We start from the raw sequence: 23,973 nt of genomic DNA, 5'->3' as shown, positions 1-23,973 counted from the left end.
GGATGCCGGGGAGGGGACACCCAGCCCGCGGGAGCGGCCCCAAGCGACCCCGGCCCCTGCTGCACTTCGGCTCGAGCGCCGCCAGGCCCCGCTCCCCGCGACCCCCCCCCCGGCCCCGGCCCCGGCCCCGGCCCCGGCCCCGGCCCCGGCCCCGGCCCCGGCCCCGGCCCCGGCCCCGGCCCCGGCCCCGGCCCCGGCCCCGGCCCCGGCCCCGGCCCCGGCCCCGCCGCGCCGCCCCCAGCTGCCGGGCACGGCGGCCGCCCCCGCCCCCGCCCGCCCGCCACGTACGCCTCCCGTCCCGGCTCCCTTCCATGGTTCCCGGCGTGACTGCTGCCTGCCGCCGCCCCCGCAGCGAGGCGCCGACCGCCGGTAAGGGGGGGCCGGGCCGGGGCTCTTTGTGCGCCGGGCGGTGCCGGCGGTGCCTGCGGTCCCTGCCGGCCTGCGCGGGCTGCGGCCCGGAGCGCGGAGGGCCCTGCCGGGGAGCGAGGGGCGGCGCCGGCGCTGCGCGGCCGAGCCGGGGGCTGAGCCCGGCCGAGCCCGGGGCTGGGGCTGGGGCCGCTGCGGAGCCCCGGCGGGGCGGGGGGGGGGGTGCCGGGGTTCGGCCTCCACCGGCGCCCGGGGGCGGCTGCGGCCCGGCCCGGAGCCTGTTGCGGCTGCCCGGCTGCCCCTCTCTGGAGCCGGGCTGGGAGCCGGCAGCCTGGGGCCTGCCCGTCGCTCGTCCTGGCTGCTCAAGCGCCCAGCGAGCCCCTGCGGCCGTGCCCGGTGCCCTGCGGCCGTGCCCGGTGCCCTGCCGCCCGCCCCGGTGCCCTGCCGCCCGCCCCGGTGCCCTGCCGCCCGCCCCGGTGCCCGTCCCCGCGTGGGGCAGAGCGCGGCCGTGGGGCAGCGCCCGCGGAGCATCGCCGCTGGCCGGGGGTGGCCCCTGCGGAGCTGGCCGTGCGAGGGCAAAGTTTGGGCGCTGGCTTCCCGCGGCGGGACTCGTCCCCTTGTGCTGCCCCGGGCCGCGCCGTGCGCTCCAGCCCCGGCACCTCCCGGCGCGGGTCTCGGCTCGGTGCGGAGCTGCGTCAGGGCCCCGGCGTGCCGAGGCACCCGCGGGCACCGCTGGGGATCGGGGCTCTTCGCGGACCCCCGGACAGGTGCCCAGCCACATCTCCCTCTAAAGCCGCAGGGCAGCGGGCATCCTCCTGCCGGGCTGCTCCTCACCCCCGGCCGGCACGGAAGCTGCCCCTGAAGGGTTGTGGGCAGACGGCAACGGAGAGGAGCTTGAGAGCTGCCCGGGCTGTGCCGTCTCGCCTCCAAGCAGCGCTCCCTGCTCTGTGCCTCGTCAGGCAGCTCGGGAAGGCTGCTTCTTATTATTTGTTTAAAAAGCAGCGAAGTTGCAGCTCCTCCTCACACCTCCTGCTGCCGACAGCAGCCGTGGGGGACGGAGCGCTGAGGAAATCCACCCGGGAAAGCTGCCGTCCTGGGCTGACCCCTGAGCCTGCTGCTGGGGCTGCCCTCCTCTCCTCTTCCTCCTCCTTCAGCTCAGCGACACAGGCTGCAGCAGCAGCTGCTCTGCCATGCAGGTTGTTGTGGGTTTTAAGCAGGGTCTCCCGTGGAAGCTGGAGCCCAGGACTGGGACAGTGAGACCCCAGGGGAGCTGTGGGAGAGGAGGTCGGCTGGTGCCACCGGCAGGGCTGGAGGAAAGCTTTAGGTGGTCCTCGGGACAGAGGAGTGCCCTTGCTGGCTCTGCTTGTCTCGTGGCTCCCTGGCATCGGGCACCCAGCTCTCGTGGCCTTCCCTGCCATGATGCCTGCCCCCCCGGCAGCGTCTGTGCTGCGGTGAGGATGTGCCCGATGCTGGCAGAGCCTTACATGCCGATCCCTGGGTGCCCGCAGCCCCTGCCCAGTGCCAGACCCTCTGAAGGAAACCCTTGGCAGACAAGGATGGGTCAGAGGCTCCTGTTCTCAGAGCAGAGTTCCCAGGAAAGTTTTGACTTTGTAAGCATTTATTGAGAAGAGCTTTCCAAGCCCTCTGACCTGCACTCTGCACCTCACCTCTTCCCACGGCCAGACCTGTGGCACGACTGAGCAGACTTTGCCATCCTGGCAGCCTGGGCACCGTTGTCCCCATCAACCCTGGGCTGATAAGAGTGGGTGAGAAGCCAGCAGAGCTTCCTGGCGTGATAGGGAGGGCTGGGTCCTTATCTTCCTGCACCAACAGCCTCTGTGGGGGCAAAGATACAGCAGGGACACTGCTGGTGGTGGCGTGCCCAGGGGAACAGCCAGGAGAGGAACTGGAGGGTCCTTTGTGCCCAGGGGCTGTGCTGTGAGGGTAACATCTCAGGGTGGGACCTGTGGGGAGGGGGCTGCTGCTGTAACCCTCTGGGTGCGCTTGAGGGGTGCTCATGGTCAGAGCTGGGGTGAAACAAGTTAAGTACCTGAAGGGGGCTTGCAAGAAAGCTGGGAAGGGACTTTGATAAGGGCTTGGGGTGATAGAGGGTGAGAGGGAATGGATTGAAGCGTGAGGAGGGCAGATTGAGACTGGAGATGAGGAAGAGATTCTTGCCAGTGAGGGTGGGGAGACACTGGCACAGGCTGCCCAGGGAGGCTGTGGATGTCCCCTGCCTGGAGGTGTCCAAGGCCAGGCTGGATGAGGCCTTGAGCAACCTGGGCTGGTGGGAGGTTGGAACTGGATGATCTTTAAGGTCCCTTCCCACCCAAAGCTTTCTGTGATTCTATGAAAAATTGTATGCTATAAAATAAGGAAGATGCTTGGAGTGATGACACAGAGCCCCTCGCAGTGTGTGAGGTGCTAGTGGGTCCCTGTGATGTGCCCAGGGGGACAGCATCTCCCTTGGGGCTGCAGCCTCGACTCCTCTTGGTGGCTTGGGCTTGCAGCAGTGGCTCCGGGACTGTTTCTTCCCCAAGCTTCAGTCCTGGCTTTGGCTGCTCCGGCAGGAGCTGGCCGGGCACGATAGTGCCTACATGGGATGGGGAGGTGGGAAGGGGAAAGAAACCCACCCGAGGTGGATGGAAAGCTGGCTGAAAATAACGGGAAGCGGGAACAGAGGGAACATCTGGGTCCGGCTCCTGCAGCACTTCCGATGGGCGTGGGGCGGCTGCCACCTCCGGGGCACGGCGGCCGAGACTCAGCTCCTGCATCGAGCAGCCCCAGTCCCCACCGCTGCTCCGGCAGTGCCCAAACCACCGCTGTCCCGCGGGGGTCAGCCGGCAGCCAGCCTCATCCCCCGTCCCGGGGACTCCCCACGTCCGCCCCGGCGCTGGCGGGGTGCGGGCTGCGGTGCCCCCGGCCGCGGTGCCCCCGGCCGCGATGCCGTGTCCCGCCCCGCCGGCCGCCTTTGATGCGGGTGAGTGGCAGGTCCATTGTGGCCCCTTTGTGCCTCCCTCGGTTCTCGGGGTCCACACAAAACCTGCCATGGAAACCAAAGGCAGCCGCTGCCCCAGGAAACCCGCAGGCGCAATTAGGAAATGCAAATACAAATGCAAATTGCCCCAGGGACAGGAAAGTTGTCCCTGGGCCACCGATGTCCCCCGGGCTGCTGGTGACCCCAGCCTCGGGGCTGGGGAAGGCATCAGGGCAGCAAGAGCTGGGGTGAGCTGCTTTTGGGGGTGCCTTGCCCTGCTGCGTGCCGGGGTGCGGGCTCCTCGGCCGGCGCTGAGCCGTGACTCAGAGGGGACACATGGATCGCTTTTTCCATCCTCTCGGTTGCCCAGTGACAAACAAACAAACAAGTGTCTTAAAACTCTGTGACTGCCCTGCAGGAGCTGTCCCCTCCCTCCGTGCCTGTGCCTGGCTGGGCTCTGGCCTGCCCCCGGCTCCCTGTCCCCCCGGCTCCCTGTCCCCCTGGCTCGTGGTCTTGCCTGGCTCTTGTGGGGTGCGGTTTGGGGGGCAGCTGTCTCATGCCCTGCAGCCAGGGTGTGTGAGCCTGGCAGAGGGGAGGCAGGCTGCTGGCTCTCCTGTAAGGACCCCCCTGGCCAAAGCACAGCAGGAAGCACAAAGGCTTCAGGTCTTCGTTTCTGGGTGGCATTGATGAGCAGAGGGTGCTCTGGCCCTCCCTTGGGTCCCCGGGGGAGCCTGCCTGGGTGGAGTGGGGATGATGAGGCTGGAGAGGAGAGTGGGGAGGTGAAGGGGGGATCTGAGCAGCTCTCCTCCCGGGGAGGAAGTGATAACGTTTTCTGTTCCCATGTGTGCTGGAGGAGCTGCAGCCAGGAGCTGGGGAGGTGAGGCTGGCACGTGGAGGGCATCACCCCCAGCAGTAATCTGCCTGGGGAAGGGCAGATTTGTGCACGGAGCTGAGCCCAGTCTTGGGCTGTTCTGCCTCAAACCAAGCATTCACTGATGGCTTTTAGTCCTTTCCTGGCGTGGTGTGGGAGGTCCATTCCCACTAGTGGTGCTTTCCCCTGTTCCCAGTCTGCTTGCACTGCTGGGCAGTGAGCTCTGACTCCTGGAAGGGGCATTTCTTCCTCCTGCCTGGCAGCTCATCCACCCCTGCCCACACTGCCTTCCCAGGGAAGGTGCACACAGCTGGGCACATCAGGATGCTGGCACTGGAGCCTGCCCACGGCCCTTGGCATGGGGAAGCAGGGGGAAATATGCTGAGGGAGCTGAGGGGGTTTAGTCTGGAGAAGAGGAGGCTGAGGGCAGAGCTCCTTGCTCTCTACTGCTCCCCGAGAGGAGGCTGCAGCCAGGTGGGGCTTGGTCCCTTCTCCCAAGCAACAAGTGACAGGAGGAGAGGAAATTACCTCAAGGTGCACCAGGGGGGGAGATGAGGAAGATTTTCTGTGCTGCAAGAGTGGTCAGGGGCTGGAACATCTCAGCCTGGGGTTGCAGGATCGTGGGGTTGCAGTCTGGGTCAGGATCCTGTGTCGTTTCTGTCTGGAGCTGTGCTGGAGCAGAGGGAGCAGCACAAACTCACTGGTTTGGTTTTTGAGGGCTCTCCTCTCCACCACAGGCCTTGTTGTGCCAGGGATGGAGGCTTCCTGAGGCTGGCAGGAGGGGCCTTGCCTGTTGGTGCCAATGCAATCTCTGTCCCTGTTGAGGTGTCACCTTCCAAGCAGGTTCTGCTGTGCTGAGCAAGGTCCCCAGTGCAGGGAGGCCAAAGCCAGGCATGGATCCCTGTGGCACTGTGTCCCAGGACAACGCCACCCGGGCTGCTGGCTGGGCAGCTTGCATCAGCCATATGGCTTAGTGACTCATAAAGCAGGGAGAGAAGGAGCTCCTCCATCTGCAGCTTAATTAGGCTCTTTCTTCCCTGGCTCTCAGCTGGCAGTGTGGGGCTGAGCAGGGCTGTGGCCGGCTCCTGCCTGTGGCAGGGTGGCAGCGCTGGCTTCTGGTGCATGCCAAGGGATGGCTGGCAGCACAGGGTGGCTGGTGTGTGGCAGCTGGGCATGGGACAGGAGCCTTCCTGCTGGCTCTGTGCTGTGTGTCACTGCTGCACCATGTAGCTAGAAGTGAAGGGTCCTGTTTGGGAGGGCAGGCTGGGCTCCTGCTTGACCGCACCCCGAATGCCCACAGGAGCACAGAGTGGTTTGGGTGGGAAGGGACCTCAAAAATCATCCAGCTCCAGCCCCCTGCCATGGGCAGGGACACCTCCACCAGCCCAGGCTGCTCAGGGCCTCATCCAGCCTGGCCTTGAGCACCACCAGGGAGGGGACATCCACAGCCTCCCTGGGCAGCCTGTGCCAGTGTCTCCCCACCCTCACTGTCAGTCCCAGTCCCAGTCTCCCCTCTCCCAGCTCAGAGCCACTGCTCCTCATCTGATCAGAACAAGGCCTTTCAAAAAGTTCCTCCTCAGCTTTCTTGTAGTTCCCTTCAGGTACTGGAAGGCCACAAGAAGCTCTCCTCAGAGCCTTGTCTTCTCCAGGCTGAACAGCCCCAGCTCTCCCAGCCTGTCCCCACAGAGGAGCTGCTCCAGCTCTGACCATCTCCATGGCCTGCTCTGGCCCTGCTCTAACAGTTGGATGTCCTTGTGCTGGGGCACTGGGGTGGCTCCAGGGCTCCCTCAGCTTCCCTGGAGAAGCTGTGCTGGGACATGGTCCCTCTCCCCTTCCCAGCTGGCCGGGCAGGAGAGCAGCCCAGCAGGCTTTGCCCCCCTGCTTGTTGGTCAAGTTGTTGTGGGAGTCAAAACCACAGGCAGGGCACAGCTTGGGACCCTGCAGCTCTCTTCCTCACCAGCTTATTCTCTCTGCTCTTCACAGTCTCCCTGTTGCTGCATCTTCTGTTGTCCTGCTTTCTGCCCTTGTCCTCTGGAGGCACAGGCAGGGTGATGCAGGTGCAGGACCATCCCACACAGGCTGCCCCTGTGTCCTGCAGGGGTTTCAGCAGGCTCATAGCAGGGTGGGCCAGGGGCTTTCCTCCTCCTTGGCTGTGGTTCAGTGCCCTGAGGGAGGGGGTTGCCAGCAGCCTGATCACCTTTAAATCTTTTCAGCAGACCTCGATGGCCAGGGCCCTGTCCTGGTGAATAATGCACCCAGCCAGCTCCCCGGCAGAGGCTTCCTTGCCTCCTTTGGTTTCCATGGAAACTCGGGCGGGCTCCTGCTCTGCCCAGCCTCGGGCAAATCAATATGTTGGGTTTTCCCCCCCTTTGCTCATGAAGCCATGGCCCTGGAACCCTGGCAGCAGGAGAGCAGCAGCTGGAGGTGCTGGTGGCTGGCTGGCACCTCGGTGCTGCCTTCACCTGCCTTGGCCCTAGGCTGTGCTGCCCATCCCTGCCCATCCCTGCCTGTCCCTGCTCATCCCTGACAGGCTTCACAGGATGCCCAGGGCCAAATCCTGCACCGATGCTCTGCGCTGTGGGCTGGGGTTCCAGTCCATTGCCAGGGTGTTCCTGCTATGCAGAGAGCTGGAGGGGAGAGGCTGCCTCTGCTCAGGCTCTTTCTCTCTTTCCCATCCTTTGCCCCTTGACCTGAGATGGTAAATTGGCCTTAGAGCCTCAGCCACACTCATCAGCTGGGGAGTGGGGCCAGCCTTGCCCCCAGCCTGGCTTCACTTTTGCCCACTCCCCACTGGGTGCCTGCTGACCAAATCCAGCCCCAGAACTGCCTGGGGGTGCCCCTCCCGTGTGCCCTGCCCGGCTGCAGCCTGGCAGAGCTGCACACCCCTGTCTGCAGGAATTCCTGGTTTCCTTCACTCCCTGCAGCTTCCCAGGGCTTTGGTGCCGAGCTGGGAGCACAGAGGGAGGAGGAGACAAGTGCTTGGTGAAGGGCTGCTGTGACACAAGGTGTGAGGGCTTCGTGTGGCAGCTGCAGCCAGTGCCAGGGGGCACAGCAGTGGGCACAGGGTGCCTGTGGCTGGAGACTCTGCCCTGCTGAGACCATACCTGGAATGCTGTGTCCAGGTTTGGGCTTACTGATTCAAGAGGGACAGGGATCTGCTGGAGAGAGTCCAAAAGAGGCTGCAAGGATGACTGGGGACTGGAACATCTCTGCTGTGAAGGAAGATTGAGAGCCCTGTGGCTGTTCAGTCTGGAGAGAAGGCTGAGAGGGATCTGAGCAATGTCTGTACTTATCAGGGTGTCAGGATGCAGGGGCCAGGCTCTTTGGGGTGGTGTCCAGTGACAGGCCAAGGAACAGCTGGTATGAGCTGGACCCCAGGAGGTTGGTGTGAAGCTGCTGGAGCCCTGGAGCAGGCTGCCCAGGGAGGTTGTGGAGTCTCCTCCTCTGGAGACTTTCCAAACCCACCTGGGTGTGTTCCTGTGTCTGCCCTGGGTGACCCTGCTCTGGCAGGGGGCTTGGGCTGGATGCTCTCTGGAGGTCCCTTCCAACCCCTCAGGTTCTGTGACTGTGGGCAGCCAGAGGCAGGAGCTGGGCGCTGGGCACAGGAGGGAGGGAAGGGCTGAGCTGAGCCCCACGGAGGGCTCTGGGTTGCTCTCATGGCTCACACTTGCTTGACCTATTTTCTTTCCTCTTTTTTTTTGTTTAATCCCTTCCTGGAAACCTTCTTTCGTGTTTGAATTCCCTCAACTATCTCAGGAATGTCGTCCTACCGAGATCAAATTACCTCTGGGTGAGAGCAGTGCGAGGCAGCCTCCGAGGCAGGCAGCTGCTCGATGGGGATCTGCAGCCTCCTCCCGCAGGTGGCCTTAGCTTGGGCTGAGGGGGGCTGGGGCAGAGGGGTGTGAAAGACGGGGCTTAGCTCAGTGCTGAAGGGCAGGGGGGTGCCTCTGCCCTTGCCTGGCAGAGAGGGCTGGGGGCATCCCAGTGTGAGCACAGGGCCAGGACCCCTCGTGCTGGGCAGCCCCTGGCAGCCCTGGTGAGCCCTCTGCATAGAATCACTGAATTGTTTGGGTTGGAAGAGACCTCCAAGGTCACTGAGTCCAACCATCGACCCAGCACCACCATGGCCTTCAAACCCTGTCCCCAGGGGCCATGGCCACAGGTTTCTTGAACACCCCCAGGGATGGGGACTCCACTAGCTCCTTGGGCAGCCTCTGCCAGTCCCTGACCACTCTTGCAGCACAGAAATGCTTCCTAATCTCCAACCTAAGCCTCACCTGGCACAGCTTCAGGCTATTTCCTCTCCTTCTATCACCTGGGAGAAGAGACCAACCCCACCTGGCTGCAGCCTCCTCTCAGGGAGCTGTAGAGAGCAAGGAGGTCTCCCTCAGCCTCCTCTCCTCCAGGCTGAACACCCCCAGCCCCCTCAGCTGCTCCTCCCCAGCCCTCTTCTCCAGACCCTTCTCCAGCTTGGTTGCCCTTCTCTGCACAAACTCCAGCCCCTCAATGCCTTCTTGAAGTGAGGGGCCCAAAACTGAATCCAGGATTTGAGATGTGGCCTCACCAGTGCCCAGTGCAGGGGCACCATCCCTGCCCTGCTCCTGCTGCCCACACCACTGCTGCCCCCCCGGCACGGGAGGGTGCTTCAGGCGCTGCTCTGGGTGAGTGTGGAGCAGAGCCCTGCCTGGTTTTGCTGTCCTGGCTGAGTGTCAGCCCCAAGGTTTAGCTGGGTGGTGTTGGTTTCTGAGCTGCCTGGGTGCTGGGGAGGGCTGACATCTGGCTGGCTCACAGAGAGCTCATAAATCTGTCTGGGAGGTGGCACGGCCAGGGCTGGGTGAGCAATGGGTGCCCCGCGGCAGCAGCTGCTTCCCTTCAATGTCTTTGTGGTGCCTCTCAGAGTGCAGGTCTGGCCGTGGGCTGCCCAGTAAAACCTTCAGGTCATGCTGGCAGCGCCCTGCACTGGGACTGGGATCACTCCATGGCTCTCCCTGGTCCCCTCCTGGCTGCTCCTCCAGCTCTGAGGGCTGCTCTGGGAGCCGGGAGGGGAGTTTTGCTCCGCAGAGGTGGGAGCTGCGCAGGGGCTCAGGGCTCCCTTCTGCTCTGCTCACCAACTGCTTCTGACTTGGAAGAGGGCCCAGCCCCAGCCCTGGTGGGGTGGAACAAGCGTCAGGGGGCATCCTCAGGTGCTGATTTGTTTCCATGAAAAAGGATTTGCTGGCAGCAGTTTTCCCAGGCTGTGGCCCCCCTGCACATCCCCTGGGGCAGGCTGGGCTGAGGAGGGGACTCTGGGGAGGCTGCTGAGGCCTCCTGCTGCACATCCTTGGCCTGTGCTCTGCTTGTTTGCTCCTAGGCACAGCAGTGGGTTTTGTTCCTGATCATTTGCTTTTCACCCCAGTTTCAGTCCTGCTCTCACCACACCTGCAGCTGCTGAGCAGCCACCTCCCCAGGCTGCTGGCTCCTGTGTCAGGAGTCCCTGTGCAGGGGCCTGGCTGCAGGCAGAGCTCAGCAGACCTGCCCTGGCCAAGCTGCTGTTTCTGGTTTAATGTCCCCAGTTTGGAGACTTCCTCCACAAGTCTTCCCTCCAGCAGCTGGGGCACTGCCAGCCCTGGTCTCCAGATAGTTCCCTGCATGGAGATGCCTTCTGCACTCCTGCCCTGCATCCCCCATCCCAGTCACTGCAGCCCTGGGTACTGATGGATGCCCTCCTGTGGGTGTCCTTGGGAGAGTGGCTGAGTGCTGGGCTGGGGGAACAGGCACTGGCTGGTGTCACCCCCAGGTCCTGGCTGCAGGTGGGGTGTTGTGGCCCTGCTGTGTTTGCAGGGCTGAGCTCCACAGGCAGCGTGGCAAGGGGAGCAAGGGCTGGGCTGGCTGAGCAGTGCTTGAGCAATCCCATCTGTTGTCTGAGCTGCAGCAGGCACTGGGGAAGGGAATATTTGTGTTTGCACTTGGTGCCAAGGCTCTTCCCCGAGCTGGGAGGGCTGTGAGTGATCAGTCCCCCTGCTCTTACAGCTGTTGGTTCCTCTGTCAGGGCTGCATTCCTCCCAGAGCTGAGCAGCTGTTGTTTCCAGCGTGACATTACCGCTCTGGCCACCCCCTGGGACTGGCCACCCCCTGGGACTGGCCACCCCCTGGGACTGGCCAGCTGCTCCTGGATGGCTGAGCTGCAGGCAGCCTCCTCCACACCTTGCACTCTGAGCTCCTGCCCAGAGCCACCCTGGAGCTGGGAGCTGTCAGCATGTCCCCAGGGTGAGCCAGGAGCGGGCACTGCTGGGATGGGAGGTTTTATCCTCGGGCTGGCAGGGACATGGGGACAGTGCCAGCCTCACCAGTGTCCCTGCTGCCACCTCCCTGTGACCCACAGCACAGGGACATGAGTGCCCAGAGCCTGCAAAGCCTTTAAGCTCCTCCTGCCATGGGCGCAGCAGAAGGGCAAAGGATTAGGGCTGTGCCCGGGGCTGGCTGAATGAATCACAGCATTCAGGAGCTCTCTGTGGCACAGCAGAGCAGAAACTATTTTAAGGGAGGCAGAAAGTTGATCAGGCAGCAGCTCAGTGAGTCACCACAGCCCCTGTCTGCAGCTGGGGCTCCAGGCGAGCAGCCTGTGCCCTGTGCTCACGCCTGGGCTGGCACTTGGGCACCAGCTTTCTCCTTTCCTTTTTGGGAAGTCTGAAGCATTTTGCTTCCCTTGGCATCCTCCCAGCCCCTGACTGCTAGCACAGAAGTAAGGGCCAGAAACGTGGGGGGCTGGGGGTCCTGCTGCCCTCCCCACTGAGCAGCTGACGGTGCTGATGTGGACAGGCAGGAGCTGGGGAGCAGACAGCCAGCAGTCTGTGCTCTGGATCAGCCCCTGCCAATGGCATGACTTCCTCTCTCTGGATTTTAACTCCTGCTGCACTGCTGCTTTGCAATCCTCTGGATTAGCAGCAGGGCTGGCCAGGCTGCTGGGCCACTCAGCTCCACTCTCACCCAGGCAGGTTGGACCAGATGGCCCTTGGGGTCCCTTCCACCCTGGCATTCTGGGGTTCAGTGACTTCTCAAACCGGGTTTGAAAGGCTGTGTTGTCAGTGTTTCACTGCCTCAGCCCACAGTGGTGTTTGGGCATGGGGCACACAGAGCTGCCCTGGGCTGTGCCAGGGCCACCACCTGCACCTCGGTTGTGCCAAACACCCTTCACAGCAAGCCCTGGAGCCCAGCAGCCTCCAGATGTACCTTGGGGCTGGGAAGGTGCCTACAGCACAGTCCCTCAGGGTTATTAGAAGCCAGATGTGCAGCAGAGGCTTTCTGGCACATCAACATCTTGTCCCCATCCCTCATTCAGTTCATCTCCTGACCAGAGCCTTCCACTGCCTCTTCAGATACTGAAATGCAGCTCTAAGGTCTCCCTGGAGCCTTCTCCAGGCTGAACAGCCCCAGCTCTCTCAGCCTGTCTCCATAGGGAGGTTCTCCAGCCCTCTTTCTGATCATCTTCATGGCCTCCTCTGGACTCTCTCCAGCAGCTCCAGGTCCTTCCTGTGCTGGAGACACCAGAACTGGAGGCAGTGCTGCATGCAGGTGGGGTCTGGGCAGAGCAGAGGGCAGGAATGCCCTCACCAGGCCAGTGATGGCTGCAGGTGCTGAGCCAGGGCAGGGCTGTCCCTGGGGACAACACAGGAGGTTAACCAACACCACCCTGACAAACCTCCTCCCAGGGTCAGAGCCACTCTTTGCAAGAGGGTTTTGCCCTCAGCAGCCTCTGGGAGGGCCTCGGTGCAGCGCGGGGCTGGGAGCCGGGAGCCGAGGCCAGGCGGGCAGCAGGGACGTGGCTGCCACACATGGCCTGGCCACGGGCAGGGGACAGCCTGGGTGACCTTCAGAGGTGACTGCTCTGCTTAATGGCTTTGAATCTGATTAGAGCCTGCTCGACTCAGAAATGTGCTTGGCACCTTCTGCATGGAAACACCATTCCAGGGAGAGCTCTGAGCTCTCTGTCTGCTGCTGGGGGAAAACAGCCTTTGAAAATGATATTATGGCTCAGAAGTGTTTCCTGGGGTAATTCTGTTTCAGCAGTGGAGTTAATCCAGGCCTGCCTTCGGCCCTGCCTTTGCCCAGGAGAGGCAGGAGCTGTGTAATCTGTTTATGGTTTTCCAGTGAATGTTAATCTTGGATTTGGTGCTTTCCCAAGGGGCTCTGCTGCAGTGCCTCAGCCCCCTGCTCTCACACTCTCGGGGCCAGCACCAGGCTTTATTTGAAGAGAGGTTTTTCCTCTGCTTATAAATAGATGTCAAAACCTGGAAATGTTGGACCTGGGAGCCCTCTGGGCCCGTGGAATTCATCCCCTTTCTCTTACCTTGTGTTTGGTTTGGGCAGCCCCTGGCACGGCACATCCCAGCCGTGCTGTGCCCAGCCGTGCTGCAGGCATGGGCTGGTCCTTGGGGACGGGGCTGGATGGGTCAGACCGAGATGAATGTCCCCTGTGGAGGTGGAGCATCTGTCATAGGACCAGTCACAGGAGGCTAAGGGCTGGAAGGGACCTCCAGAGATCACTGAGGCCAAGCCCCCTGCCAGAGCAGGGTCGCCCAGGGCAGGGCACACAGGAACACAGCCAGGTGGGGCTGGAAGCTCTCCACAGAAGGAGACTCCACAGCCTCTGTGGGCAGCCTGCTCCAGGGCTCAGCAGCCTCACACCAAAGAGGTTTCTCCTCACGCTGGGGTGGAACCTCCTGGGTGCCAGTTTGTGTCCACTGCTCCTTGTGCTGTCACAGGGCACCACTGAACAGAGCCTGGCCCCTTCTTGCCCCCCACCCCTCATTGCTCAGATGCCCTCTCAGGCTGCTCCTCTCCAGGCTCATCATCCCCAGGGCTCTCAGCCTGTCCTGACCAGAGCTGTTCCAGGCCGTGCCCGCGGGTGACGGCCGCGTCTCTCCTCCGCAGGTGGCAGGATGCTGCGGCGCGCCGGGGGCTGAGGCGCGGCCCCGCGGCCGCGGGCGGTGTGCCCCATGCTGCCCGGGGGCGGCCGGGGCGCTGCCCCGTGAGCGGCGTGGGCAGGCGGCGGGCCGTGCCCGCGGGCACCGCGCCCCGTGCCAGCCATGACCAGCCTGTTCCGGCGGAGCAGCGGCGGCGCCCGCGGAGCCTCCGCCGCGCAGGAGCTCAACAACAGCCGCCCCAGCAGGCAGGTCCGGCGCCTGGAGTTCAACCAGGCCATGGAGGACTTCAAGACCATGTTCCCCAGCATGGACTACGACATCATCGAGTGCGTGCTGCGGGCCAACAACGGCGCCGTGGACGCCACCATTGACCAGCTGCTGCAGATGAACCTGGAGGGCAGCGGCGGCGACGACAGCTCCGACTCTGAGGACAGCATCCCCCCGGAGGTAGCCCCAGCCTGTGGCTGCGGGTGGGGGTCCCCACGGGGGACCGCCGTGCCTGCTGAGCGGGCAGGGGGCTCTCACCCTGCCGCGTTTCTGCCTGGGCTTGGTGCTGCCTGCCTGCTGCGGGCGGGCAGAGACCCGAGTGTGACCATGGCGCTGGAGAGGGGAGGTGGAGACAGGGTCCGAGGCAGCAGTGTGTGACCCTGAGGGTGGAGAGAGCCTGGCCCGGGCTGCCCGGGGAGCTGGGAGATGCCCTGTGGCTGGAACCACTCAGGTCAGGTTGTTTGGGGCTCTGAGCAGCCTGCTGGGGTTGGGGATGTCCCTGCTGGCTGCAGGGGGCACATCTGGATGACCTCAAACGGTCCCTTCCAGGTCCCCCTCAGCCCCTCCTCTTGCCCTGCAGATCCTGGAGCGGACCCTGGAGCCGGACAGCTCGGATGAGGAGCCCCCTCCTGTCTACTCCCCTCCTGCCTATGAGAGCCAGGCCCTGGGCAGCCGCTGCCCCCGTGCGCCGCCCACCCCCCCGCCCAGGTGAGCCCCCAGTCCCCCATCCAGGTGAGCCCCTGTCCCCCCAGCCCAGGTGAGCCCCTGTCCCCCCACCCAGGTGAGACCCTGTCCCCAGCCCAGGTGAGCCCCCAGTCCCCCACCCAGGTGAGCCCCTGTCCCCCCAGCCCAGGTGAGTCCCTGTCCCCCCATCCAGGTGAGCCCCCAGTCCCCAGCCCAGGTGAGTCCCTGTCCCCCCATCCAGGTGAGACCCCAGTCCCCAGCCCAGGTGAGCCCCCAGCACTCTGCCTGCTGCTCCTGCTGCCCAGCAGCTACCAGCGCCCAGGGCAGGTCCTGCTGTGCCACAGCAAGGGGCCTCTGGCGTCAGCTCGCTGGGGCTGGGGGAGATGAGTGAAGCTCACAGCTGGCTGGGGGGCCCTGGGGGGCCCTGGAAAGCCAACAGCTGAAGTGCCTGAGGAGCTGCTGCGGCTCCTGGAATGGCAAACAGCAGCTCCTGGGGCTGGGCTCTGCTCACAAACACCAGGTGCTGGGCAGCCAGAGCCCCACACAGCCTGGACCTCAGCTTCCTCTGACTTGACCCCAGGGCTCCCTGGCCCCTCAGAGCTGTGCCCCAGCAGCACCACCCCCAGGCTTGGGGCTGGCAGGGAAGGCAGCACTGGCAGCGAGGCCCTGTCTGTGCCAGCCCCCTGGCTGAAGGCACTGCTGGCTGTGCAGGCTGGTGTGACTTCTGCTGAGAGGTGTTCAGCAGGCTCAGAGGCACAGCCCTGCCGTGGCAGAGCTCCCATGGGGCTGGTTTCTGGGAGCCTGAGCAAAAGGGCAGGAAGGGAACTCCAGGCTGAGCAGCTGCATGGCAGGGCTTGAAAAGCAGCTCCCAAAGATCTCACACTGGCAAGGAAAGCCTTTTGCTCTTGAGGGTCCATGCTGTCTCTGTGGGTCTGGGAGCTGTGCTGTGGTTTCTTGGCTCCCAGGACCACCAGAGGAGCTGCCAGGCCAGGCCCTGTGCCCTGCTGATGTGGCAGGCATAGAATCACAGAACTGCTGAGGGTGGAAGAGACCTCTGAGATCACCAAGCCCAAGCACTCACCCAGAGCTCACAGTGCCACCACTGCTGCTGAGCCCCTGTCACTGAGCCATGTCCCTCAGCACCACAGCCACAGGGCTTCTGGGCACCTCCAGGGGTGGGCACTCCGCCCCCTCCCTGGGCAGCCTGTGCCAGTGCCTGAGAGCCCTTGCTGGGGAGAAATTGTTCCTAGCATCCAAGCTGAACCTCCCCTGGCACAAGCTGAGGCTGTTTGCTGCTGTCCTGCCAGCTGTTGCACCTGGGGGTTCTCCCTTGCCAAGGTGCTGTCTGTGCTTGCCCCCCAGGGCGGACGTGCCAGGGCCTGGCAGCACCCCGGGGCCCAGGCGCTACAGGAACTGGAACCCTCCGCTCCTGGGCAGCCTCCCCGAGGACTTCCTCCGCATCCTGCCCCAGCAGACCGCGGGCACACAGGTGAGGCTTGCTGCCCCTTCCAGCCTGTGCCCAGCTCCATGGTGTGGGCAGCACCAGCCCCAGGCCTCAGCCACCCTGAGCCGGCGGCCTGGGAGCTCCTCTTGTTTGAGGCCAGACTGAGGTGAGCGAGGTGTGAGCAAGGCTTTGGTGTTCTCCTTGCCTTAGCCCAGCAGTTAGTGCCAGAAATGCCACCGGCACTGAGCACCTAAAGTGGTGTGGGAGCCTTTCCTGCTGGAGCAGCAGGGCCAGCACACCGTCCTGGGCAGACTGGCACTGCCAGGGCACCCAGGGGCTGCTGCAGGGGAGCTTGACTGGAAAACCCAGTGCAAAGCAGGGGACCTGCCCCTGGGACATCAGAGTCCCCCTGTGCTTTGTGGCAGTTTCAGGTGTGGGTGCCTTTCTGCCCCCTGGCTGTAGCCCATGGGGAGCCAGCAGCCCCAGCACCAGGCTGTGCTGGGCACCTGGCTCCGCTCTGGGCACGCTGCTCCCTTGGCCTCTGCCGACACAAGAGCCAGCTCATAAAGGTGCTGTTGTCTCTCATCCTCTCCCTTGTTTCTTGGCAGAAGAGAGCAGCCCCCACCCCACTCCAGCCTGCACTGAGGTAGTTCTAGAGGGCAGTGAAGTCTCCTCTCAGTCCCCTACTTCTCACCAGGCAGAGGCAGTGGTCCCTTTGCAGCAGCCCAGGCTGGGAGTACGGTGCCCTGTGCTGTTGGGCACTGGGATGGAGGAACCCTCCTGGGGAGCAGCAGTTGGTGGCTGTCAGGCCTGGGGGTGCAGTGGTGTCCTGGGGGAGCAAAAGGCCAAGCTCAGGCAGAGATGCTGCTGCAGGGAGCCTCCTGGCTGCACCAGCACAGGCGCCGAGACCACCGCTGACCTCTGCCGTGCTTGCTCCCGCCCAGGGCTCCCACAGCTGCCGGCAGGGGGCGCCACGGGGGCTGCCCGCACGGGGCCAGGGCTGCCTGGAGCAGGAGCGGCGCTGGAAGCAGTACCTGGAGGACGAGCGGATTGCACTCTGCCTGCAGAACGAGGAGTTCATGAAGGAGCTCCAGAGGAACAGGGACTTCCTCCTTGCCCTGGAGAGAGGTGAGCAGTGCCTCTGCCTCCAGCCTGTGCCCCCCCCGCGGTGCTGGCAGCATTGCCCTGCCCAAGGCAGCTGGCTGGTGCCAAAGCAGGGCCAGCACAAGATGCTGCCAGGCTGGTGGTGGTCTGACCTGCTGACACCGAGCACTGAGCTGCTCACCAGGCTCCTGCTCCTGCTGCTCAGCTCTCTGCAACGAGGCCTTGCTCCCCTGACCACCTCCCTGCGGTGTCTCTGGCAAAGCCCAGAGCCTTGGAGGTGCCCTGGGAGCCCAGCCTAGCTGTGTGCACTGCCTGGCTGTGTGGTGTGCACTGCCTGGCTGTGTGGTGTGCACTGCCTGGTTGGTGTGCACTGCCTGGCTGTGTGCACTGCCTGGCTGATGTGCACTGCCTGGCTGTGTGCACTGCCTGGCTGTGTGGTGTGCACTGCCTGGCTGTGTGCACTGCCTGGCTCTGTGCACTGCCTGGCTGTGTGGTGTGCACTGCCTGGCTGTGTGCACTGCCTGGCTCTGTGCACTGCCTGGCTGTGTGGTGTGCACTGCCTGGCTGGTGTGCACTGCCTGGCTGTGTGGTGTGCACTGCCTGGCTCTGTGCACTGCCTGGCTGTGTGGTGTGCACTGCCTGGTTGGTGTGCACTGCCTGGCTGGTGTGCACTGCCTGGCTGTGTGGTGTGCACTGCCTGGCTGTGTGCACTGCCTGGTTGGTGTGCACTGCCTGGCTGTGTGGTGTGCACTGCCTGGCTGTGTGGTGTGCACTGCCTGGTTGGTGTGCACTGCCTGGCTGTGTGGTGTGCACTGCCTGGTTGGTGTGCACTGCCTGGCTCTGTGCACTGCCTGGCTGTGTGGTGTGCACTGCCTGGCTGTGTGCACTGCCTGGCTGTGTGCACTGCCTGGCTGTGTGGTGTGCACTGCCTGGTTGGTGTGCACTGCCTGGCTGTGTGGTGTGCACTGCCTGGCTGTGTGGTGTGCACTGCCTGGCTGTGTGCACTGCCTGGTTGGTGTGCCCTGCCTGGCTGTGTGGTGTGCACTGCCTGGTTGGTGTGCACTGCCTGGCTGTGTGGTGTGCACTGCCTGGCTCTGTGCACTGCCTGGCTCTGTGCACTGCCTGGCTGTGTGGTGTGCACTGCCTGGCTGTGTGCACTGCCTGGCTGTGTGGTGTGCACTGCCTGGCTGTGTGCACTGCCTGGTTGGTGTGCACTGCCTGGTTGGTGTGCACTGCCTGGCTGGTGTGCACTGCCTGGCTGTGTGGTGTGCACTGCCTGGTTGGTGTGCACTGCCTGGCTGGTGTGCACTGCCTGGCTGTGTGGTGTGCACTGCCTGGCTGTGTGGTGTGCACTGCCTGGTTGGTGTGCACTGCCTGGCTGGTGTGCACTGCCTGGCTGTGTGGTGTGCACTGCCTGGCTGTGTGGTGTGCACTGCCTGGCTCTGTGCACTGCCTGGCTGTGTGGTGTGCACTGCCTGGCTGTGTGCACTGCCTGGCTGTGTGGTGTGCACTGCCTGGTTGGTGTGCACTGCCTGGCTGTGTGCACTGCCTGGCTGTGTGGTGTGCACTGCCTGGCTGTGTGCACTGCCTGGCTGTGTGCACTGCCTGGCTGTGTGGTGTGCACTGCCTGGCTGTGTGCACTGCCTGGCTGTGTGGTGTGCACTGCCTGGCTGGTGTGCACTGCCTGGCTGTGTGGTGTGCACTGCCTGGCTGTGTGCACTGCCTGGCTCTGTGCACTGCCTGGCTGTGTGGTGTGCACTGCCTGGCTGTGTGCACTGCCTGGCTGTGTGGTGTGCACTGCCTGGTTGGTGTGCACTGCCTGGCTGTGTGGTGTGCACTGCCTGGCTGTGTGGTGTGCACTGCCTGGCTGTGTGCACTGCCTGGTTGGTGTGCACTGCCTGGCTGTGTGGTGTGCACTGCCTGGTTGGTGTGCACTGCCTGGCTGTGTGGTGTGCACTGCCTGGCTCTGTGCACTGCCTGGCTCTGTGCACTGCCTGGCTGTGTGGTGTGCACTGCCTGGCTGTGTGCACTGCCTGGCTGTGTGGTGTGCACTGCCTGGCTGTGTGCACTGCCTGGTTGGTGTGCACTGCCTGGTTGGTGTGCACTGCCTGGCTGGTGTGCACTGCCTGGCTGTGTGGTGTGCACTGCCTGGTTGGTGTGCACTGCCTGGCTGGTGTGCACTGCCTGGCTGTGTGGTGTGCACTGCCTGGCTGTGTGGTGTGCACTGCCTGGTTGGTGTGCACTGCCTGGTTGGTGTGCACTGCCTGGCTGTGTGGTGTGCACTGCCTGGCTGTGTGCACTGCCTGGCTGTGTGGTGTGCACTGCCTGGTTGGTGTGCACTGCCTGGCTGTGTGCACTGCCTGGCTGTGTGGTGTGCACTGCCTGGCTGTGTGCACTGCCTGGCTGTGTGCACTGCCTGGCTGTGTGGTGTGCACTGCCTGGCTGTGTGCACTGCCTGGCTGTGTGGTGTGCACTGCCTGGCTGGTGTGCACTGCCTGGCTGTGTGGTGTGCACTGCCTGGCTGTGTGCACTGCCTGGCTGTGTGCACTGCCTGGCTGTGTGGTGTGCACTGCCTGGCTGTGTGCACTGCCTGGCTGTGTGGTGTGCACTGCCTGGCTGTGTGGTGTGCACTGCCTGGCTGGTGTGCACTGCCTGGCTGTGTGGTGTGCACTGCCTGGCTCTGTGCACTGCCTGGCTGTGTGGTGTGCACTGCCTGGCTGTGTGGTGTGCACTGCCTGGCTGGTGTGCACTGCCTGGCTGTGTGGTGTGCACTGCCTGGCTCTGTGCACTGCCTGGCTGTGTGGTGTGCACTGCCTGGTTGGTGTGCACTGCCTGGCTGGTGTGCACTGCCTGGTTGGTGTGCACTGCCTGGCTGTGTGCACTGCCTGGCTGTGTGCACTGCCTGGCTGTGTGGTGTGCACTGCCTGGCTGTGTGGTGTGCACTGCCTGGCTGTGTGCACTGCCTGGTTGGTGTGCACTGCCTGGCTGTGTGCACTGCCTGGCTGTGTGGTGTGCACTGCCTGGCTGTGTGCACTGCCTGGCTGTGTGGTGTGCACTGCCTGGTTGGTGTGCACTGCCTGGCTGGTGTGCACTGCCTGGCTGTGTGGTGTGCACTGCCTGGCTGTGTGGTGTGCACTGCCTGGCTGTGTGCACTGCCTGGCTGTGTGCTGCCCCCAGGGCCTGAGCAGGAGAGCACTCGTGGTGATTGCTCCTTCCTGCACCCTGGGAGGGCTCTGGGGTGTCGATGGTTTTGCTGCTACTGAGCAGAGAGCTGCATTTCCCCTCTCATGCTGCCACCAGCTCCCAGCCCCCAGCTTGAGGGCCCATCTCCCTCAGACGTCTCTCTGGTGGTTTGCAGGGTCCTGGCAGCACCCTGGCTGCAGGGCTCCCCCCCAGCTGCCACAGCTGGCAAACCACTGCTGTGCTTGCTGCGTGCTGGCGGTTCCTCTGCTGCGGTGAGAGGAGGCTGTGGGCTGCCACCAAAGTGCTTGTGGTCACCGTGCTGAACAGAGCCCCAGCTGCCTGCAGCCTGGGAGGGGATGGGGGGATGGAGCCACGTGTGCTGCCTCCAGGGCTGGCTGGTGAGCTGCACTCTGGGCCTTTGTGTTTCAGATCGATTGAAATACGAGTCCAAAAAATCCAAGTCGAGCAATGCTGCTGCCAGCAACGACCTGGGCTGCTCCTCCCTGTCAGCAGGTAACTTGTGAGCTGCACAGGGGCACCCCCAGGGCTTGTGGGGATAGGAGCAGAGGGAATGGACTGGAGCTTGAGGAGGGCAGACAGAAGTGGTTGAGTGAGGGTGGGGGATGCACAGGTGATCCTCTTCCAGCCTGGGGTGCAATTAGTGCCTGGGGTGACTGGGGGCTGCTGTCTCTGGGGCAGCACAGAGGGAGGGCTCCTGCTCTGCAGTGGTTGCTGGGGGTGGGATTAAGCCACTGCCTGCCCCATGCCCACTGGCAGGCAGCTGAAGGTGAGCAGGCCCTGGGTGTGCTGCGAGCCAGCATCTCGGTGCCCACAGTCTCAGGGGTGAGATCTACAAAGGGTCCTGGCTGGAGCCAGCCCTGGCATGCCAGTGCCCTTGTCCTGCCTGCTCCTGCCCAGCTGTGCTCGTGGCAGGGCTGTGCTGTGCAGTGCTGGCACGGGGTGAGGGAGCTGCTTTGTGCCTGACCAGCGGTGTGCCCCGCAGGTGAGGCAGTGCCCTCTGGCAGCAGCGAGGCCGGCGGTGCTGTGTCTGACGATGCCTTATTCAGAGACAAACTGAAGCACATGGGGAAGTGTGAGTCTGGCACTGGGGGGTGGCAGCAGGGTGGGCAGGGGAGGAGCTGGTGGCATCACCCTGCTGACCTGTGCTGGCTCCACACGGGCTGGGACACACAGGCCTGCCGGCCCCTGGCTGTGGGCGTTTCCTGCCCCCTCTCTTGGCAGCTGGGCACATCTGTCCCCAGCACCCCAGCAGTCATGCAGAGGGCTGGCACCTAGCGTGCATGGCAGGGGCCATGGCACATTGTGCTCAGGCTGCCTGGTGGCACTTTGTGGTTGAGTTTCCATCTGCATCTGACAGTCCTGTGCCCGTGCATCCCTGCCCTGCAGTGCTCTCCTCCTGGCCCTTGCCGTGGCAGGGAGCTCCTGTGCCACACGCGAAGCAGAGCGAGGGCTTTGGGCAGCTGGAGCTGGGCTGCAGCCAGCTGGGACACTGAGGAGGTGTGGGTTGGTCCCCAGTGAAAGGACAAAACCATCAGCACCTTCTGCCCGGCTCCAGCGCGGCCCTGCTGGCCACGGGACCTGGTCCGCGGCGCCTGGCCGCTGGGGGCAGTCCCTGGGTGCCCAGGCAGGCCCAGGGCAGCACCCCAGGGGCCCCTGCCGTGCTGGCTCTGGCCATCTCCTCCCCATCACCCTGGGCAGCTGTGGGAGAGAGCCTCAGCTGGGTGCTTCCTTCCAGCCACGCGCAAGAAGCTGTTCGAGCTCGCCAGAGCCTTCTCCGAGAAGACCAAGATGAGGAAACCCAAACGGAAGCAGCTGCTGAAGCACCAGCTGTATCCTGGGGCTGGGGGCTGCAGGGGGCTGTATCCTGGGGCTGGGGGCTGCAGGGGGCTGTATCCTGGGGCTGGGGGCTGCAGGGGGCTGTATCCTGGGGCTGGGGGCTGCAGGGGGCTGCAGGGGGCTGTATCCTGGGGCTGGGGGCTGCAGGGGGCTGCAGGGGGCTGTGTCCTGGGGCTGGGGGCTGCAGGGGGCTGTATCCTGGGGCTGGGGGCTGCAGGGGGCTGTATCCTGGGGCTGGGGGCTGCAGGGGGCTGCAGGGGGCTGTATCCTGGGGCTGGGGGCTGCAGGGGGCTGTATCCTGGGGCCGGGGGCTGCAGGGGGCTGTATCCTGGGGCCGGGGGCTGCAGGGGGCTGTATCCTGGGGCTGGGGGCTGCAGGGGGCTGTATCCTGGGGCTGGGGGCTGCAGGGGGCTGCAGGGGGCTGTATCCTGGGGCTGGGGGCTGCAGGGGGCTGTATCCTGGGGCTGGGGGCTGCAGGGGGCTGAAGCACCAGCTCTATCCTGAGGGGGGCTGGGGGCTGCAGGGGGGCTGGGGCTGTCAGAGTGACCTCATGCAGGGTCTCCTGGGGACTCCCCAGGACCACAGTCTGGCCAGAGCCTGCAGGCTGCCTCTGGTGGCTGGGCCATGAGCTGGGGAGGGGCTGGGGGGGCCATGAGCTGGGCAGGGGCTGGGGGGGCCATGAGCTGGGCAGGGGCTGGGGCACCATGTGCCAGTACACAATTGGTTTTCCTTAGTGGGGGCACAGGATGGGGACAGCAGCTTCCACAGCAAACCTTCTCGATGATGTCGAAGGACATTCATGTGGTAAGAAATGCCACACTGGGCCCCACTGGGCATGCTGTGCCATGCTGGGCCACACTGGGCATGCTGGGCCCCACTGTGCCATGCTGGGCTATGCTGTGCAGGGGGATTGTGCCAGCCCAAGGCTGACTCAGGTGCAAGCATGTGGCAGAAATGCCTCCCTGGGCCAAAGCCTCCTTTGGGTGTGCTCTGGCAGAGTCCCTGTGTCCCAGTCCCTGGGAATGGTCTGGGTGAGGAAATCCCTGCCCCAGGGCAGGGGCTGGTGCCCTCCCTGCTGCAGCATCTTGCTGGGGCTGGGACCACAGCGTGATGGCTGCAGCCCTGGCATAGAGGTGGCTGCTGCCCAGGCATGGAGGTGGCTGCAGCCCAGGCATAGAGGTGGCTGCAGCCCAGGCATGGAGGTGGCTGCAGCCCAGGAATGGAGGTGGCTGCTGCCCAGGCATGGAGGTGGCTGCAGCCCCCAGCAGCCCCTGCCTGCCTCTGCCTTCCAGACGAAGACTTCCAGGCGCGGAGGCAGCAGCTCCGGGAGGAGGAGGAGGTGCCAAAGGAAGGGCAGTAAATGGTGAGAGGCCCCTGGGGATGAGTGAGTGCCTCCTGGTGAGCATCTGAACGGTGCTGTCTGTCCATCTGTCCTGGCTGGAGGAGGGAGCTGGGTGCTCTGGGTCGGGTCCCGAGCGTGTCTGGGTGGGGACAGGCCCCGTGGGTGGCTGTGGGGGCTGCAGCTGGGCACAGCCCTGGGGGCACTGCTGGGCCAGGGGCTGGTACTGGCCACAGCACAGGAGAGGCTGAGCACATGCTGTTCTTCCCCCCCTCCAGGGCCCAGTGCTGGGGTGTGGTGCTGGCACAGGACCTGCTCAAGGCTCCACAGGAGGATAGCTGAAAGAGGAAGAAAAAAACCACCTGACAACAGCCCAGAGGTCTGGCTGCTCCCCTCGGCTGCTGCACTCCCTGCAGCACCAGGGCTGAAGTGAGGCACCAGGGCTGCTCACCAGCGGCTTGGAAACAACTTCCAGGGAGCAAATCAGCCAAAAAGGAAAGCAAAACAAAAGGAACAAATAACAATAACAGAAGCTGGCAGCTGCTGGGGAGGAGCTGCAGTGGAAGAGCTGCTGTGGAGGAGCTCAGACTGGGGAGGAGCTGCTGTGGAGGAGCTGCAGTGGAGGAGCTCAGACTGGGGAGGAGCAGCGTCCAGCCTGCTCGCTTGGTCCCGAGGAGCAGTGCAAGGAGGAGTGGGAATCAGCTGTGCTGAGGAGGAAGTGTCCAGCTGTGGGGTCTGCTTGGCTCCTGGGCATATCCCTGTAGGATCTGATGGAACTTTGCTCTGTGCACACAGGACACAAAGCAACCACCTGAGAGAGAGCCTAACAGCTGCTGTCTGCTGTTGCTAGGAGTAAGGAGCAGAGGCTCAGGTCAGGTAATGGAGAACAGAATTGTTTGTAAGAGGAGAGGCCTCTTTTGCCAGGGCCTTTCACTTGGATTAAACCTTTGCCTTTGGCATTGCTAAAACTGCCTTGCA

At 64.0% G+C, this 23,973-nt stretch overlaps 1 protein-coding gene across 2 annotated transcripts; it reads left to right on the top strand.

Moving 5' to 3' along the window:
- Positions 1 to 286: 286 nt before the first annotated feature.
- Positions 287 to 23,963, top strand: CUEDC1 (CUE domain containing 1). 2 transcript variants are annotated; one of them, XM_068154947.1, is made up of 11 exons: positions 287 to 369; positions 13,125 to 13,564; positions 13,965 to 14,092; positions 15,431 to 15,557; positions 16,457 to 16,640; positions 20,229 to 20,312; positions 20,803 to 20,892; positions 21,556 to 21,649; positions 22,402 to 22,460; positions 22,949 to 23,019; positions 23,274 to 23,963. In XM_068154947.1, the coding sequence occupies exons 2-10, from the start codon at positions 13,280 to 13,282 to the stop codon at positions 23,014 to 23,016; spliced, it is 1,119 nt and encodes a 372-aa protein (XP_068011048.1). In that variant the 5' UTR covers positions 287 to 369; positions 13,125 to 13,279; the 3' UTR covers positions 23,017 to 23,019; positions 23,274 to 23,963. The 2 variants fall into 2 exon arrangements, with proteins under 2 accessions (XP_068011048.1, XP_068011047.1); XM_068154946.1 differs by lacking the exon at positions 287 to 369 and adding an exon at positions 1,816 to 2,310.
- The last annotated feature ends 10 nt before the right edge of the window (positions 23,964 to 23,973 follow it).

Source organism: Melanerpes formicivorus, unplaced genomic scaffold, assembly GCF_026170545.1.
Source record: "Melanerpes formicivorus ecotype bairdi unplaced genomic scaffold, bMelFor1.0.p_v2 SCAF_29, whole genome shotgun sequence".
Lineage (NCBI taxonomy): Eukaryota > Metazoa > Chordata > Aves > Piciformes > Picidae > Melanerpes > Melanerpes formicivorus.
This window is presented reverse-complemented; position numbering and strand designations above follow the sequence as displayed.